Source organism: Triticum dicoccoides, chromosome 7B, assembly GCF_002162155.2.
Source record: "Triticum dicoccoides isolate Atlit2015 ecotype Zavitan chromosome 7B, WEW_v2.0, whole genome shotgun sequence".
Lineage (NCBI taxonomy): Eukaryota > Viridiplantae > Streptophyta > Magnoliopsida > Poales > Poaceae > Triticum > Triticum dicoccoides.
In genome coordinates this window covers 263548079-263564118 of record NC_041393.1, presented here as the reverse complement: position 1 = coordinate 263564118, position 16040 = coordinate 263548079, and the positions used below count along the sequence as shown (strand labels likewise).

Below are 16040 nucleotides of genomic sequence, written 5' to 3'. Positions count from 1 at the left end.
TTGGTACACCTCGACCGAGTGCTGTGCACGTCGGACTGGGAGGACGGACATGGCGAATGTCATCTGACATGCCTGGCGTCCGTCGTGTCGGACCACTCTTCCCTGCTACTGGACTGCGCCCCCGCACCCGTGCTGCACCGCAGGTTCCATTTTGAGGATCACTGGCTGCGCTTGGACGGTTTCCACGAGACGGTGGCCGCGGCGTGGGGTTCCGTTCACGAGCCCGATCCCTTCCGTCGCCTTATGTTATGCCTCCAGACCACGGCGCGATGCTTGACGAGCTGGAGTGCCAAAGCGGTTGGCAACGTGAAGACCAAGCTAGCCATTGCGAGAGAGCTTATCGCACGCTTTGACAAGGCCCAGGAAGACCGAATCCTCACGGCTCCGGAGGATTGGCTACGCAAACAGCTGAAAATCTCGTACCTGGGACTTGCATCCTTGGAACAGACGATTGCTAGACAGCGCGCCCTTATCGCCTCCCTCAAAGATGGTGACGCCAGCACTGCCTTCTTCCACCGCAGTGCTCGTTTCGACGACAGAAGAACCGCATCTTCCGCCTCTCCCCGAATGGCCTGCTGCTCACCCGACCACAATGAGATGGCCGAGGCTGCTTTTCGGCACTTCGACGCCCTGCTTGGCACGGCGGTCGAGCGCGACCACACGCTGGATCTATCGCAGCTCATTGACGGAAGTGATCTTTCAGATCTTGATGCGGCCTTCTGCCCAGAGGAGATTTGGGAGGCAGTAAAACGCCTGCCCGCGCACAAGGCACCCGGGCCCGACGGCTTCAACGCCGAATTCCTTCGCGCGTGTTGGAGCATCGTCAAGCAGGACTTCATGGACGTGTTCCAGCAGCTCTTTGAGATGCGCGGCCGCGGCTTCTGCAAGCTCAACCAGGCACTGCTAACTCTGCTGCCGAAGCGCGCCGACGCCCTAGAGCTGTGAGACTACCGCCCGATATGCCTCATTCACATTGTGGCCAAGGTCTTCGCCAAGGCCCTCTCGCTCCGGCTAGCTCCAAAACTTGACCACCTTGTCAGCCGCAATCAAAATGCGTTCATCCTCAGACGGAGCCTCCACGACAACTTCATGCTCATCCGGCAATCGCTCAAGCTATTGAGCCAACTTGGGCCCCCCCGGGTCATGCTCAAGCTTGACCTCACGCCGCATTCGACTCCATATCATGGCCATTCCTCTTTGAGGTCCTGCGCCAATATGGGTTCGGTCATCGCTTCCTTGAGTGAATTGCCATCCTCCTGTCCTCGGCGAGCACCCGGGTCCTGTTGAATGGTGTGCCAGGACCTCCGATTTGGCACAGAGAAGGGCTACGGCAGGGCGACTCTCTGTCCCCGCAGCTATTCGTGCTCGCGGTTGACACCCTCGGCCGGCTGATTCGACGCGCCCACGACGCGGGCATCCTCCTGCCGCTGCACCCGCGGAGGCCTATTCCGGCTATATCATTATCCGCCGCTGACGTCATGCTATTCTGCCATGCCACGGAGAGCGACATAACTGCGGTCAAGGAAATCCTTGGCCTGTTTGGCGGAGCGTCCGGCCTCAAAGTAAATTACGCCAAGAGCTCGGCCACGGTCTTGCATGGGGAGCAGGTTGCCACTGAGATCATCGCCGGCCTGGGCTGTTCGACCGCTGAGCTCCCAGTCACCTACCTCGGCATACCATTGACGACGCGCCGCCCGTCCGCCGGTCAGCTACAGCCCTTGGTCGACAGGGTCGCCGGGCGCTTACCCACCTGGAAAGCATGGCTTATGAACAGAGCCGGCAGGCTTGCCCTCGTCAAGTTGGTTCTCTGCGCGATCCCGGTGCACCAGCTGCTTGCTTTTGCCCCCGCGAAGAAAACTCTGCGGCAGCTCGAGAAGATTCAACGGGGATTCTTATGGGCTGGGCGAGCCGTCGCCAACGGCGGTCACTGCCATGTGAACTGGCGCCTTGTCTCCCGCCCCCTCGAGCTTGGAGGTCTCGGGGTTCGCGACCTCGAGCGCACCGGGCTTGCGCTCAGACTGCGGTGGCTATGGCTCTCGCGAACTGACGAGGGACGCGCCTGGCAAGGGCTGGATCTCCAATTCTCCTGCCATGAGCGCTCCCTGTTCTTTGCTTCCACCTTCATGGCCATTGGGAACGGCATCAAAGCCCTGTTCTGGGAGGATCGATGGCTCAACGGGCGCTCCGTCGGCGAGCTCATGCCCCTGCTCTACAACTGCGTCCCCAAACGACGGCGCAAGGTTAGAACGGTGGCCGAAGGCCTCAACGGCAACGCTTGGGCCCGTGACATCCAGGGCATTCTCGGCCTCCACGAGATCGGTCAGTACCTGCAGCTTTGGCACCTCGCACAGCAGGCCACACTTCGCGATGCCCCCGAGCAACTGATCTGGAAGTGGACCACGAGCGGCATCTATTCTGCGCAGACTTGCTACATGGCCACCTTCCAAGGATCCACGCACTCCTACTCCTGGAAGCTGATTTGGAAGGCGTGGGCTCCCCCGAGGGTCAAGTTTTTCCATTGGCTCGCTAACCTGGATCGCTGCTGGACCGCCGACCGCCTAGCCCGCCATGGCCTGCAGCATCATCCGCGCTGTCTTCTGTGCGATCAGGCACCAGAAACGATCCGGCACCTCTTGCTTGACTGCCCCTTCTCGAGGCAGGCATGGCACGAGACCCTGGCGTGGCTGCGCATCCCAGCGCCGATCCCCAACCAGGAGCCCACCCTCATGGACTGGTGGCAACACGCCAAGCACAACATGCCACAAGCACAACGCAAGGCCCTGCAATCCGTAGCGCTCCTAGTACCGTGGCTCATCTGGAAGCATAGGAACAGCTGCGTTTTCGATAACGCGACGCCTTCCCTCGGCACGCTCGTCGACCGAATCAAGGAGGAAGCCGGCTCCTGGGCTAAGGCCGGAGCGGCAGGTCTTAGAGTAGTCCTCCCCCCTACATGGGACGTGCACTGAGCCTTGTATCTTATTCTCGCTTTATTCGTCCTAGGACGACTGTAACTGACTCCCTACCTTTTCAATGAAAACAAACGCAAGGTCTTTTGCGTTTTCTCGAAAAAAAAGGCTGACTTGGCTGCTGGGTGTGCACACCATCTTCTCAATGCAGCTGTAGATGGCTGCCAGCCTCCTCAGGCCGTCGCGCATCGTGTCGATGGTTGCCAAGGGCGAAGAGATGGTTGTGCTCAGGCTCTGGAGCTGCTGCTCGACTTCTGTTTTGTGCGAGCGAGGGCTCGAAGGCGCGCTTGCCGATCGTAGATGGTAAGCCATGCTTGGAGATTGAAGCTTTGGTGCTGTTTTCTTCTGTGGAGAAATGGAAGAGAATGGTAGTCAAGATGACCTGCAGTTTCTTGGTGCTGAAGCCTTGGGGTTCTCCCTGTATATATATCGGAGAGGCAGCAGCAATGGCATGATGAACAGAGCAGCCGACAGCAAGAATCCCATTTGCTAACCCCCATAAGAGAGTGTTGCTTTATCTGCTTCTGGTTAGCGTGGCACACATCAATGAGTTAGCTTATATAATATGCCTGGCATGTCTTGGCTATTGGTAACAGAGTATACTGCACGGGTGTTTCGTTTGATGTCGGATCTTGATATGTGATCATGAAGTATTGTTGAAGGAAATACAATACAGGTTTTCGCTGATTTTTCAACATTATGATGGGGGTCTTATGCATGTGCAGCAGCGCTGGCGTGTTTCAGCTATCCACAGCAAGAACAACCATGTAAATGTACGCAGATTCTCGACACAAGCAAGTATAATTGATGCTTTCGATATTAAGTTCCATCTGGCTAACTGAGATAATCATGTGAAAGAAAATTAACTACGATGTATGCTATGCATAAAATAGAAGTGTAATCCATTTGCTTCTGATTTCATTTTTGAAACTAATCCAACGATGGAAATATGAAGTTCATTGTACCATTAGGAAGCAGAAGGGAAGGTACAACAACATGATAAGAAAGGATCTTCAGTGGATTTGTTTTGATATTATTGGTTGCATGTGTTGACCTGATTATTGATAGTCATCAGCATCATTAGGTTTCCCCTTGATAATGATAATGCATAATCACAAGGTTATGGTCGTGGGTTGGAGCTGGCATGTTACAGCATGTTAGAGCATGAGTAATATGACCCATGGAAAATAATTCCATGAGACGCGTAGGCTATTACGGTCAACTTCCAGATTTTGGAGACACCATTACTTCTTTTAACATCAAGTAGGGTTAAATTTAATTGTACCAAGTCATTTAATCAGGATACTGATTTATATCAGTTGTTACTGTTCTGTTGCCTGTAAGTACATACTCCGTACTACTACATAGTATGTTTGAGGAGAAACCAAGTCATTTAATCAGGATACTGATTTATATCGTGGGGCTTGCACAAGTGCTAAATTTCAGAGACAAAATTGTTTTTGTTTGCTATTGAACTTTCTATGCATACACATTGCAAAACTGTTAGGGTGATTGACTAATCCTTTAAAAGGTGGATGCCAACCACAGGGCACTAGAGCTCAGAGTATCTACAAACTAAGAGCATTGAGGAGAGAAACTCTGTTCTGGATCAATCTCCTGTACAGAAGTTCCACTCCGCTCTCAAGATCTTCGATACTGCACTCCAATGCCCGCAATTGCTCCACTTCGCATACAACTTTGCTCTTCTGCAATGTTTTGGAGACAAGAGACCACTTGGGCATCTCAATTTGCTTCGACAAGATGCAGGATGTGGATTCGAGCAGTGAAAAGGTGATCTCTCTCGCTTCTGCCATTAGCATCACCACCCTAGAATCGTTCTTGTCGGAAGCACTTTTCTTGCTTATCTTCTTGAACTGCTTTTGTGCCTTCTTGGCTAGCCGGATGTACGCCTTGACTTGACAAGTTGCATCCTCTCCTCTCTTGAGAACCAACAAGAGCTCTTGGACAGTCATCTTCAGCTCCATCAAGGTCTCCTGCATGGCGTTGCAGATGTCGAGCACGACGAGGGACCGTCCTAGCTCTGCCTCCACTGCCACCCTTTGCAGGGTCCTCCAGAGGCTGACTTGGTTGCTGGGTGTGCACATCATCTCCTCAATGCAGCTGTATATGTCTGCCAGCTTCCTCAAACCTTCGCATGTCGTATCGATGGTCGCCGAGGGCGAAGAGATGGTTGTACTCAGGCTCTGGAGCTGCTGCTCTACTTGGGGTTTGCTTGAGCGAGGGCTGGAAGGCGCGCTAGCAGATCTTAGATGGCAAGCCATGCTTGTGGTTTTGAGGCTCTGATGCTACTTTCTTCAGTATGAAAATGGAAGAGAAAGGTTGGCAAGACAAGGGCTGCAGTTTGTTGGTGCTCAATCCTTGGCTTCTCTCTGTATTTATAACGGAGCAATCGCATGATGGGTAGAGCAGTGGACAGCAGGAATCTCATCCAACTAACCTCCATACGTGTTAAGGACTTAAGGTGATCTGTTGAAAGAAATATGGCCACCCAAAGCCCAATCAGACAAAGCTGTTGCCTACGTGTTTTTGGTTAGCGCAGCAAGTGTGAATCAGTGAGCTTATATGTGTCTGGCATGTCTAGGTCATTGGTGACACAGTGCATTGCACGAGTGTTTAGTTTGATCTCGGATCTAGATACGGGTTATATGTGATCATGGAAGATTAGCCAAGGAAATGCAAAGCGGGTTTCGTGTTGCTGCAATGATTAGTTTAGTCTTGTTCTTGTTAGATGTGCATAGTCCCCTTTTTGTTTATCCCCATTGTATAAGGGGTTTCTTGCACTTTACCACACATGTATATTTGGCCTTTGGCCCTCAGTGAATACTAGTTGCCCATTATCCAACAAGGTATCAGATGCTAGGCTAGCCTCTCTCTGCCTAGCCTCTCTCTCCCCACGATGCAACTCCGTGCCCTCCGTATCTAGTCTGCCTCGTTCTCACCCGCCGCCGGCCATCTCCGCTTTGGCCATCTCCATTCTGGCCTGTCCGGATCCGTTGCCCCACTGCTTGCCTCCGGCCGCAAGCTGCTATCTGGCCGTCGCCTCTTCTCTGTCAGGTCGCCGTCACCTCTTCTCCGTCAGGTCGCCGCCGCTCCCGGCCTGCCTCCTCTCCGTCAGGCCGCCGCCGCTCCCGGCCTGCCTCCTCTCCGTCCGGCCGCCGCCGCCCCTGGCCCGTCCAGCCGTTCCCGCCCCAGGCCCGTTCGGCTGACGCCGTCCCCGGCTTGGCTGGTTCCGGCCGGGCCCTGCTGGTTCCCGCTCGAGCTCTTGGCATGAGCGAGCGAGGCTCGAGCGAGAGTGCCCCCTGCTCGATCCAGAATCGGGGGCCCTGCTTCGAGCGCGTGAGCCTCCTGCCCAATCCAGATCCGGTTCCTGCGTCGGTTGACTTCAAAAAAGAGCTCCTCATGTCTTCTTCGGGCTATGTCGTTGTTCCTCGGTGCTCAGTGATCTTCGATGGCACCAGCTATGCTGAGTTCGTGGGTTTCATGCGTATCCTCGTCTCCTTCTGTGGGGTGCCTCCGTTCTGAGTTTGAGCCTCGACGTGCTCACTTGCTTGCTCGTTGTCGTGTTCCTATCTCGGAGATTCTTGCTGAGCTTCGTGCTGAGGAGAGCCGCCTTCGCTCTGCTGGGTTGCTTGTGGTTCCGTCTGTGTTGGCTGCCCGAGCTCCTGTGTCGTCTACTCGTCTCACCGCTCCACCGCTCCTGCCTACACCTTCAGGGGGGGGGGGTTGGGTCGCCCTCCTTATGCTGAGAAGGGCAGGTCGCGCCGGGACACCTTCTGTGGTTACTGCTCCCGACCAGGTCACCCAGAGTCTAATTGTCGCCAGAAGCAGCGAGACCAGAGGCGCTCCTCTTCCAGTGGGACTCCTAGATCTTCCTCGACTCCGTCACTCACTGACCAGGACATTGTGCGGCTCAAGCGTCTCCTGGCTTCCTCAGGCTCTTCGTCGACTGGTTCTGCTGCCGCTGTGACTGCATCCACCCCTCCAACACCGCCGGCACCTACGCCGTCAGGTACATCTTCGTGGGTTCTGGATTCTGGAGCTTCTTTTCATGTCTTCTGATTCTTCCGCGTTGTCTTCTCTTCAACCTCTTGATTCGCCTGTTAATGTCCTCACTGCCGATGGCACACCTCTTCCTGTTGCTAGTCGTGTTGCTAGTCGTGACACTCTTTCTACCCCGTCGTTTTCTGTTCCTAATGTTTCGCATGCATTTATTTTGAACATCTAACTCTTGAATGCCTCTTCAGAGATCGGTGCAACTGGGTGCAGTTTTTTGAGAAACGATAAGATATGGTAGCATGTTAACTGAAGTTAACATTGAGGTTTATCGGGTCATTTAGCTTGCCGTGCCAGATATTTGTTTATGTGTTGGGTGTTGCCTCTACCCGTAATCTTGTACCCAAAAGTATTAACAAAGGTGAGGTCTACTATGATAAATATCATTTCTATCTGCACACATTGTACTGAAATAGTTGTATCAAGCTACCTAACCATGTGAATGATATTTGAGTTTAGCAGAAATGAAAAAATTCAGGGATATGAAATTGACAAAATTGTTTTCTTTGCTTTTCGGTTCAGTGAATTTACTATACATATCCACAAGTATACACAATGAAAATTGTTATCATGATTGACTAATCCTTTAAAAGGTGGATGCCAACCACAGGGAACTAGAGCTCAGGGTATCTACGAGCTAAGAACATTCAGAAGAGAAACTCTGTTCTGGATCAATCTCCTGTAGAGAAGTTCCACTCCGCTCTCAAGATCTCCAATACTATGCTCCAATGCTTGCAATTGCTCCTCTTGGCACACAATTTTGCTCCTCTGGAATGTTTTGGAGGCAAGAGACCACTTGGGCATCTCAACTTGCTTCGACAAGATTGAGGATGTGAATTCAAGCAGCGAAATGGTGATCTCTCTCGCTTCTGCCAGTAGCATCACCACCCTACAGTCGTTCTTGTCGGAAGCAGTCTTCTTGCTGATCTTCTTGAACTGTTTTTGGACCTTGTTTGCCTGCCTGACATATGCCTTGACTTGAGAAGACACATCGTCTCCTCTCCTAAGAGCCAGCAGTAGCTCTTGGACAGTCATCTTCAATTCCATGAAGCTCTCCCGCATGCCGTTGCAGAGGTCGAGTACGACGAGGGACCGTCCAAGCTCCGCCTCTACTGCCAGCCTTTGAAGGGTCTGGCAAAGGCTGACTTGGCTGCTTGTTGTGCACATCATCTTCTCGATGCAGCTGTAGATGTCACCGAGCCTCCTCAAGCCATCACACATCATACCGATGGTCGCCGAGGGCGAAGAGATGGTTGTGCTCAGGCTCTGGAACTGCTCCTCGACCTCGGCTTTGTTTGAGCGAGGGCTCGAAGGCGTGCTTGCCGATCGTAGATGGTAAGCCATGCTTGGAGATTGAAACTTTGGTGCTGTTTTCTTCTGTATAGAAATGGATGAGAATGGTAGGCAAGACGACCTGCAGTTTGTTGGTGCTTAAGTCTTGGGGTTCTCCCTGTATATATATCAGAGAGGCAGCAGCAATGACACGATGAACAGGGCAGCCGACAGCAAGAATCCTATCTGCTAACCTCCATAAGAGAGTGTTGCTTTATCTGCTTGTGGTTAGCGTGGCAATCATCAATGAGTTAGCTTATATGCCTGGCATGTCTTGGTTATTGGTAACAGAGTATATTGCACGGGTGTTTCGTTTAATTTTGGATCTTGATATGTGATCATGAAGTATTGTTGAAGGAAATACAATACAGGTTTTCTGTTGTTGTGCTCGCTGATTTTTCAACATTATGATGGGGTCTTATGCCTGTGCAGCACCGCTGGTGTGTTTCAGCTATCCACAGCAAGGACAACCATGTAAGTGCACACAGATTCTGGACACAACACGCAAGTATAATTCTGAGATAATTGTGTGAACGAAAATTACCTGCGATGCATAAAGTAGAAGCATGCTGCTGTTTTTCTTTTTCTTTTTTTTAACTAATCAAACGACGGAAACATGAAGTTCATTGTACCATTAGGAAGCAGAAGGGAAGGTTCAGCAACATGATAAGAAAGGATCTTCAGTGGATTTGTTCTGGTCAGTATTATCGGTTGCATGTGTTGGCCTGATTATTGTTAGTCATCAGCATCATTAGGTATTCCCCTCGATAATGATAATGCATCATCACTAGGTCGTGGGTTGGAGCTGGCATGTTTCACCTTCCAGATTCTGGAGGCACCATCAGTTCTTATAACATCAGTAGTGTAGAACTATAAAGTAGATAACATTTATTGAACCAAGTCATGTAATCAGGATACTGATTTATATCAGTTGTTATTGTTCTGCTGCCTGTAAGTACATAGTATGTTTGAGGGGAAACCAAGTCGTTTAATCAGGATACTGATTTATATCGTGCGGCTTGCATAAATGATAAAATTCAGAAAATAGGAAATTGACAAAATTGTTTTTGCTTGCTATTGAACTTTCTGTGCATACACATTGCAGAACTGTTAGGATGATTGACTAATCCTTTAAAAGGTGGATGCCAACCGCAGGGAACTAGAGCTCAGGGTATCTACGAACTAAGAGCATTGAGAAGAGAAACTCTGCTCTGGATCAATCTCCTGTACAGAAGTTCCACTCCGCTCTCAAGATCTTCGATACTGCACTCCAATGCCCACAATTGCTCCTCTTCGCACGCAACTTTGCTCTTCTGCAATGTTTTGGAGACAAGAGACCACTTGGGCATCTCAATTTGCTTCGACAAGATGCAGGATATGGATTCGAGCAGTGGAATGGTGATCTCTCTTGCTTCTGCCATTAGCATCACCACCCTAGAATCGTTCTTGTCGGAAGTAGTCTTCTTGCTGATCTTGAACTGGTTTTGTGCTTTCTTGGCTAGCCGGGTGTACGCCTTGACTTGACAAGTTGCATCCTCTCCTCTCTTGAGAAGCAGCAAGAGCTCTTGGACAGTCATCTTCAGCTCCATCAAGGTCTCCTGCATGGCGTTGCAGAGGTTGAGCACGACGAGGGACCGTCCAAGCTCTGCCTCCACCGCTAACCTTTGCAGGGTATGGCAGAGGGTGACTTGGCTGCTTGGTGTGCACATCATGTTCTCGATGTGGCTGTAGATGTCTGCCAGCTTCCTCAAACCTTCACATGTCGTATCGATGGTCGCCGAGGGTGAAGAGATGGTTGCACTCAGGCTCTGGAGCTGCTGCTCTACTTGGGGTTTGCTTGAGCGAGGGCTGGAAGGCGCGCTTGTAGATCTTAGATGGTAAGCCATGCTTGTGGTTTTGAGGCTCTGATGCTACTTTCTTCAGTATGGAAATGGAAGAGAAAGGTTGGATAGACAAGGGCTGCAGTTTGTTGGTGCTCAATCCTTGGCTTCTCTCTGTATTTATAATGGAGCAATCGCGTGATGGGTAGAGCAGTCGACAGCAGGAATCTCTCATCTAACTAACCTCCATATGATCTGAACATTTGTGTTAAGGTGATCTTCTGAAAGAAATATGGCCACCCAAAGCCCATTCAGACAAAGCAGTTGCCGACATGTTTTTGGTTAGCGCAGCAAGTGTGAATCAGTGAGCTTATATATTCCTGGCATGTCTCGGCTATTTGTGACACAGCACACTGCACGAGTGTTCAGTTTGATCTCGGATCTAGATACGGGTTATATATCATCATGGAAGATTCGCCAAGGAAATGCAATGCGGGCTTCGTGTTGCTGGTTTTAATATTATTAAGTTCAAGCTGGCTATCTTAAATAGTCTTTGGCCGTTCGTATGGAAGCATGCTTGGTGCATATAGGAGAAATGTAATAAGAAGAAAATATCTATGTATACCTGTGGTGTAAAATATCTGGTTGAAGACTCGTCCAAGCCCGACCCACTGGCCAGTCATGGCGCCCCCTCCAATCAGCACCAAGGTGAACCTGTAGAATCAGGGGAGAGAGGGGTGGCGGCTGGGATAGAAAGATGGCCTGGTATTGTATTCTATTGGAGTTAGGGTTTCCTGTACAAGGGGGCAGCACATATATAGGCTGCAGGGTTACATGGGCCACATGGGCCACATGGGCCATAAGCGCGCGCGCGCACACACACACTGAAATACAGATAAGACACAGCCCAATACTCCCCCTCAAGAGGGATGATAGATATCTATCATGCCCATCTTGTCACAAGCAAGATTGTTCTCCCTGGTTCCCAAACCTTTTGTCAAACAATCGGCGACTTGTTGTCCAGAGCTCACATGAGTTATCTTGATGATTCCTGCATCCAGTTTCTCTTTGATAAAGAATCTGTCTATCTCCACATGTTTTGTTCTGTCATGTTGCACTGGATTATTAGCAATGCTGATTGCAGATTTGTTGTCACACCACACATTCAGAGGATCTTGTCTGAGCACTTTCAGCTCAAGCAGAAGGCCTCTTACCCATAACATCTCACTCAGCCCTTGAGACATTGCCCTATACTCAGCTTCTGCAGTTGATTTTGACACCATCGGTTGTTTTTTGCTTCTCCATGATACCAAATTTCCACCAACAAACACACAATAGCCAGAGGTTGATCGTCTATCATCAAGACAGCTAGCCCAATCAGCATCGCTATAACCGTCAACATTCAAATGGCCATTACTCTTGAACCAGAGTCCCATACCAGGGCTGCCCTTTAGATACCTCATGATTCTATAGACTGCATCAAGGTGTCCACTTCTGGGGTCATGCATATATCTACTTACTACACTTACTACATATGTAATATCTGGTCTAGTGTGACACAAGTACAGAAGTTTGCCAACCAATTGTTGATATTTTGCTTTGTTAACTTGTTCACCCATCTGTGCTGTCAATTTGTGATTTTGTTCAATGGGAGTTGGGGCTGCTCTACATCCAAGCATTCCCATATCACTTAGGAGCTCTAAGGTATACTTCCGCTGAGACAGGGCTATTCCCCTCTTTGATCTTGCAACTTCGATACCCAGGAAATATTTTAGCTGACCAAGATCCTTAACTTCAAATGCTTTGCCTAGGCATTTCTTTAGTCTTCCAATCTCCTCTTCATTGTCTCCCGTTATTATGATGTCATCCACATATACTGCAAGAATAGTAATTTGTTGCTTGGAATGTTTATAGAAAACAGTGTGATCTCCATTGCATTGTTTATACTCCATACTGCAAACTGCTTGCCTGAACCGGTCAAACCAAGCCCTTGGCGATTGCTTCAAACCATAGAGAGATTTTCTCAATCTACAAACCTTCCCAACAGTCCCAGGTGTAGAAAGTCCAGGAGGAATTTCCATGTAGACTTCCTCTTGTAGATCTCCATGTAAAAAGGCATTTTTTACATCAAGTTGGTGTAGTGGCCATCCAAAGTTAGCTGCACATGAGATTAGAATCCTCACTGTATTCATCTTTGCAACTGGGGCGAATGTTTCGTCATAATCAATACCATACGTTTGGCTGTACCCTCTGGCTACCAGTCTTGCCTTGTAACGCTCAACCTTACCCTCAGGATTCTGCTTCACTGTGAAGATCCACTTACAACTGACTGCCTTCTTCCCATATGGAAGATTTGCTAGCTCCCATGTTTTGTTCTTTCTCAGGGCCTCCAACTCTTCCCTCATGGCTTCACACCACTTTGGATCTTGTCTTGCTTCTTTCCAGTCTTTAGGAACAATCACGGCTTGAAGTGATGCGACAAATGATCTAAATGAAGGTGATAGGGCTTCATAGGTGACATAATTACTGATGTCATGCTCAAGATTGCCCTTGCTCAAAGTTTTCCTTGCTACTTCCTTCTTGAGAGCAATTGGCAGGTTAGGTGATGCTTCTTCAGTACTTGAATTTTCATATGAATCCACTTCAGATGAGCTTCCTGTCGCTTGAGTTTCTTCTGACTGCTCCCCCTGTTCCATAGTTTCTTTTGACTGCTCCTCATGCACTTGTTCCTCCACACCTCTCTTCCTTCTTGTATACACCTGAGGATTCCTTTCCTCATTTGGTCTCTGCCACCTCTGTTGTTCAGCCCCATCAACTACAACTGGAATGAAGGATCCCACTATTTTCGGGGTTGGTATTGGCTGCTCCTTGTCGCCATTGGTGCTGCACTCACCACTCAAGTTGCACTCCCCCTCTTGACCACCCTGCATAGATTGTGAGTGGTCAAGTTCTTCGAATAAAGTGCTGAGATCTGTCTTCTCACCATAGAAAGGCTCAGATTCTCGAAAAGTGACATCCATACTTACAAATGTGCGCCTTTCAGCAGGACTCCAACACTTATAGCCTCGCTGCCCTGCAGGATATCCAACAAATATGCATTTTATAGCTCGTGGATCCAGCTTTCCCACTGCTGGTTTGTGATCTCTAACGAAGCAGGTGCACCCAAATAACTTTGGAGGAACTGAGAATTTGTTCTCCCCAAATAGCATCTCACATGGGGACTTCATACCAAGCATTTTTGAAGGCATCCGGTTGATCAGGAACGTTGCAGTCATGACAGCTTCACTCCACAAGAATTTTGGCACATTCATGGTGAACATAAGTGATCGAGCCACTTCTAAAATGTGTCAGTTTTTCCTTTCCGCAACACCATTCTGAGCAGGGGTATCTGGACATGATGTTTGGTGCATTATGCCTTGTGCTGACAGGAAACCTCCAAATTGCTTGTTTACATATTCAGTTCCATTGTCAGATCTGATCACCTGCACCTGCACATTGAATTGGTTTCGCACATAGGCATAAAACTCCTGAAAACATTGGAATACCTCATCTTTATGTCGCATGAGGTACACCCAAGTCATGCGAGTGTGGCAGTCTATAAATGTCACAAAATATTTCATTCCACTAACAGAAACAACAGGACATGTCCACACATCAGAGTGAATCAGCATAAACGGGGATATACTCCTTAGCCCCTTACTCAAATATGAGATTCTTGTGTGCTTTGCATATTCACATGCATAACACACAAGCTTACTCTTGTCTACTCCACGCATTACATCAGGAAACATCTTACTCATCTTATCAAAAGCCATATGCCCCATGCGACAGTGATGGATCATCGCCATTGTCTCACTTACTCCAACTAGTACAGCCAAAATAGGACTAGCACCAGACCTAGACACATCACGATCCATATACCACAATCCACTACGCCTGGTTCCTGTCCCAAGTTTCCTTCCAGTCATCCTCTCCTGAATCAAACATATTTTCTTATCAAGAGTTATTCGGCAATCTATCTGATCAATCAAAGCACTTAGAGAAAGCAAGTTCACAGGAAAAGCTGGAACATGTAATACATCAGATAATTTAATAGTGGGTGTACATTGAACTGATCCAACTCCTTTAATCGGTTGTGAGGTGCCATCAGCAGTTTGTATTGTTTCACAATGTGTAATTGGGTACTGAGTATATGATTCAAACTCAGTTGAGGTACCCGCAACATGCTTGGATGCTCCAGAATCTAATATCCAATCTGGAGGGAAATCATGTGTGGATATAGATGCATTTGCAAAGTTACCTTCCCCTGTGTAGACAAAGTGGGCAAAGTTCCCGAAGGTGTTGTCCTCCTGGCTTCTACTCTTCGACTCCCCTTGAGAGGTTGTTGACGTCTCTTCTTCTTGCGTTGCCAAGTTAGCCAAGTTTGCTTTGAAGCCACTAGAATAATTCGAACCCCTCGAGTTACCTCTGCCTCTAACTCCCCGGTATCCACCTCGGCTGTAACCTCTTCCCCTACCACGTATTTCTCTGCGTTGTGCTGTGCAATTGATGCTTATGTGACCTTTCTCTCCACAGTTGAAGCACTCTCTTGTCTCCTTCCATTCAGACACAGTAAATGCTGAGCGAGATGCATTCGCTTCTCCAGTCCTGGTCAACTTCAACCTGACCTCCTCCTGTGCCATTGCTGCAACTGCCTCCTCAAGCGAGGGGAGCTTTGGCTGATGAAACAACCCAGCACGCCTTCCTTCAAATTCTGAGCTAAGTCCCTTCAAGAATTTCATCACTCTCCTACGCTCTACCCACTTCTTAGTAGCAACTATACATTCTGAATGTGGTAACTCCAGTGGATCATAGTGGTCTAAGTCAGCCCACAAATGCTGCAATTCTGCTACATACTCCATCACCGACTTATCCCCTTGTTTTAGCTCATTTACTCTATCCTCAATCTGCGCCATAAGCATTATGTTCCCTTTCCCGGAGTACAATGTTTCCAGGGTTTTCCATACCTCTGCTGCATGGGGAAGAGTCTCCACGGCTGCTGCAATGGATGGGGTCAAGGAGTTCAGCAGCCATGCCACCACCAGAGAGTCAATGACACTCCACTTCTTCCACTCTTCACTTGCCCTGTTCGCCGGTTCATCTACTTCCCCTCTGACATAGCCTTCCAGCCCCTTTGTCCTCAATATTAGCAATGCCCTTCTGGACCAGCTTAGGTAGTTTGTGACCCCTTCCATCTTGATTTCATTTGGCATCAGTTCTATTTTCTGTATCACCTCAGGCTGAGGAACAAGCGCACCTGGGGAAGCCACACCCTCTGCCTTGACAGTGATGAGCTCAGCTAGCTTCTCCAACGCCTTTACCAACCCCTGGTTGTCCCCCATCTTTCCAATCTTGAATCACACCACTAGCAACCTCCAGCAACCACTGCTCCCCACTTTCACCTCTCTACTACCTCCTCCCCTCAGATCTGGGATTCCACCTCTCCTTCTTCCACACAAGCCTTCTCCTCTCAGACAATCGCCAGCAAGCACAACCAGCCAACCACCATCACCACTGCTGGGATTGGGAACCCAAGCTCTGATACCATGTAGAATCAGGGGAGAGAGGGGTGGCGGCTGGGATAGAAAGATGGCCTGGTATTGTATTCTATTGGAGTTAGGATTTCCTATACAAGGGGGCAGCACATATATAGGCTGCAGGGTTACATGGGCCACATGGGCCACATGGGCCATAAGCGCGCGCACACACACACACACACACTGAAATACAGATAAGACACAGCCCAACAAACCCTACCGCCACCCCTCTACCCTCCTCTTTGGCCTTCTTACTCTCGGCCTCTGCCGTG

General features: G+C 49.3%; 3 protein-coding genes and 1 pseudogene across 3 annotated transcripts; 1 reads left to right on the top strand and 3 right to left on the bottom strand.

Annotated features, from left to right (window-relative positions):
* Positions 1–4517: 4517 nt before the first annotated feature.
* LOC119335210 lies at positions 4518–5248 on the bottom strand. Its single transcript, XM_037607372.1, has one exon. The coding sequence runs from the start codon at positions 5246–5248 to the stop codon at positions 4535–4537; it is 714 nt and encodes a 237-aa protein (XP_037463269.1). The 3' UTR covers positions 4518–4534.
* A 2403-nt stretch (positions 5249–7651) lies between these two features.
* Positions 7652–8451, bottom strand: LOC119335207. Its single transcript, XM_037607370.1, has one exon. The coding sequence runs from the start codon at positions 8382–8384 to the stop codon at positions 7671–7673; it is 714 nt and encodes a 237-aa protein (XP_037463267.1). The 5' UTR covers positions 8385–8451; the 3' UTR covers positions 7652–7670.
* Positions 8452–9399: 948 nt separating this feature from the next.
* Positions 9400–13836, top strand: LOC119335212 (annotated as a pseudogene).
* On the bottom strand, positions 13791–14899 carry LOC119335213 (serine/arginine-rich splicing factor 7-like). The gene is made up of 2 exons (XM_037607375.1): positions 14493–14899; positions 13791–14166 (listed from the first exon to the last, which is right to left on the bottom strand). The coding sequence occupies exons 1-2, from the start codon at positions 14872–14874 to the stop codon at positions 14123–14125; spliced, it is 426 nt and encodes a 141-aa protein (XP_037463272.1). The 5' UTR covers positions 14875–14899; the 3' UTR covers positions 13791–14122.
* Positions 14900–16040: the final 1141 nt, after the last annotated feature.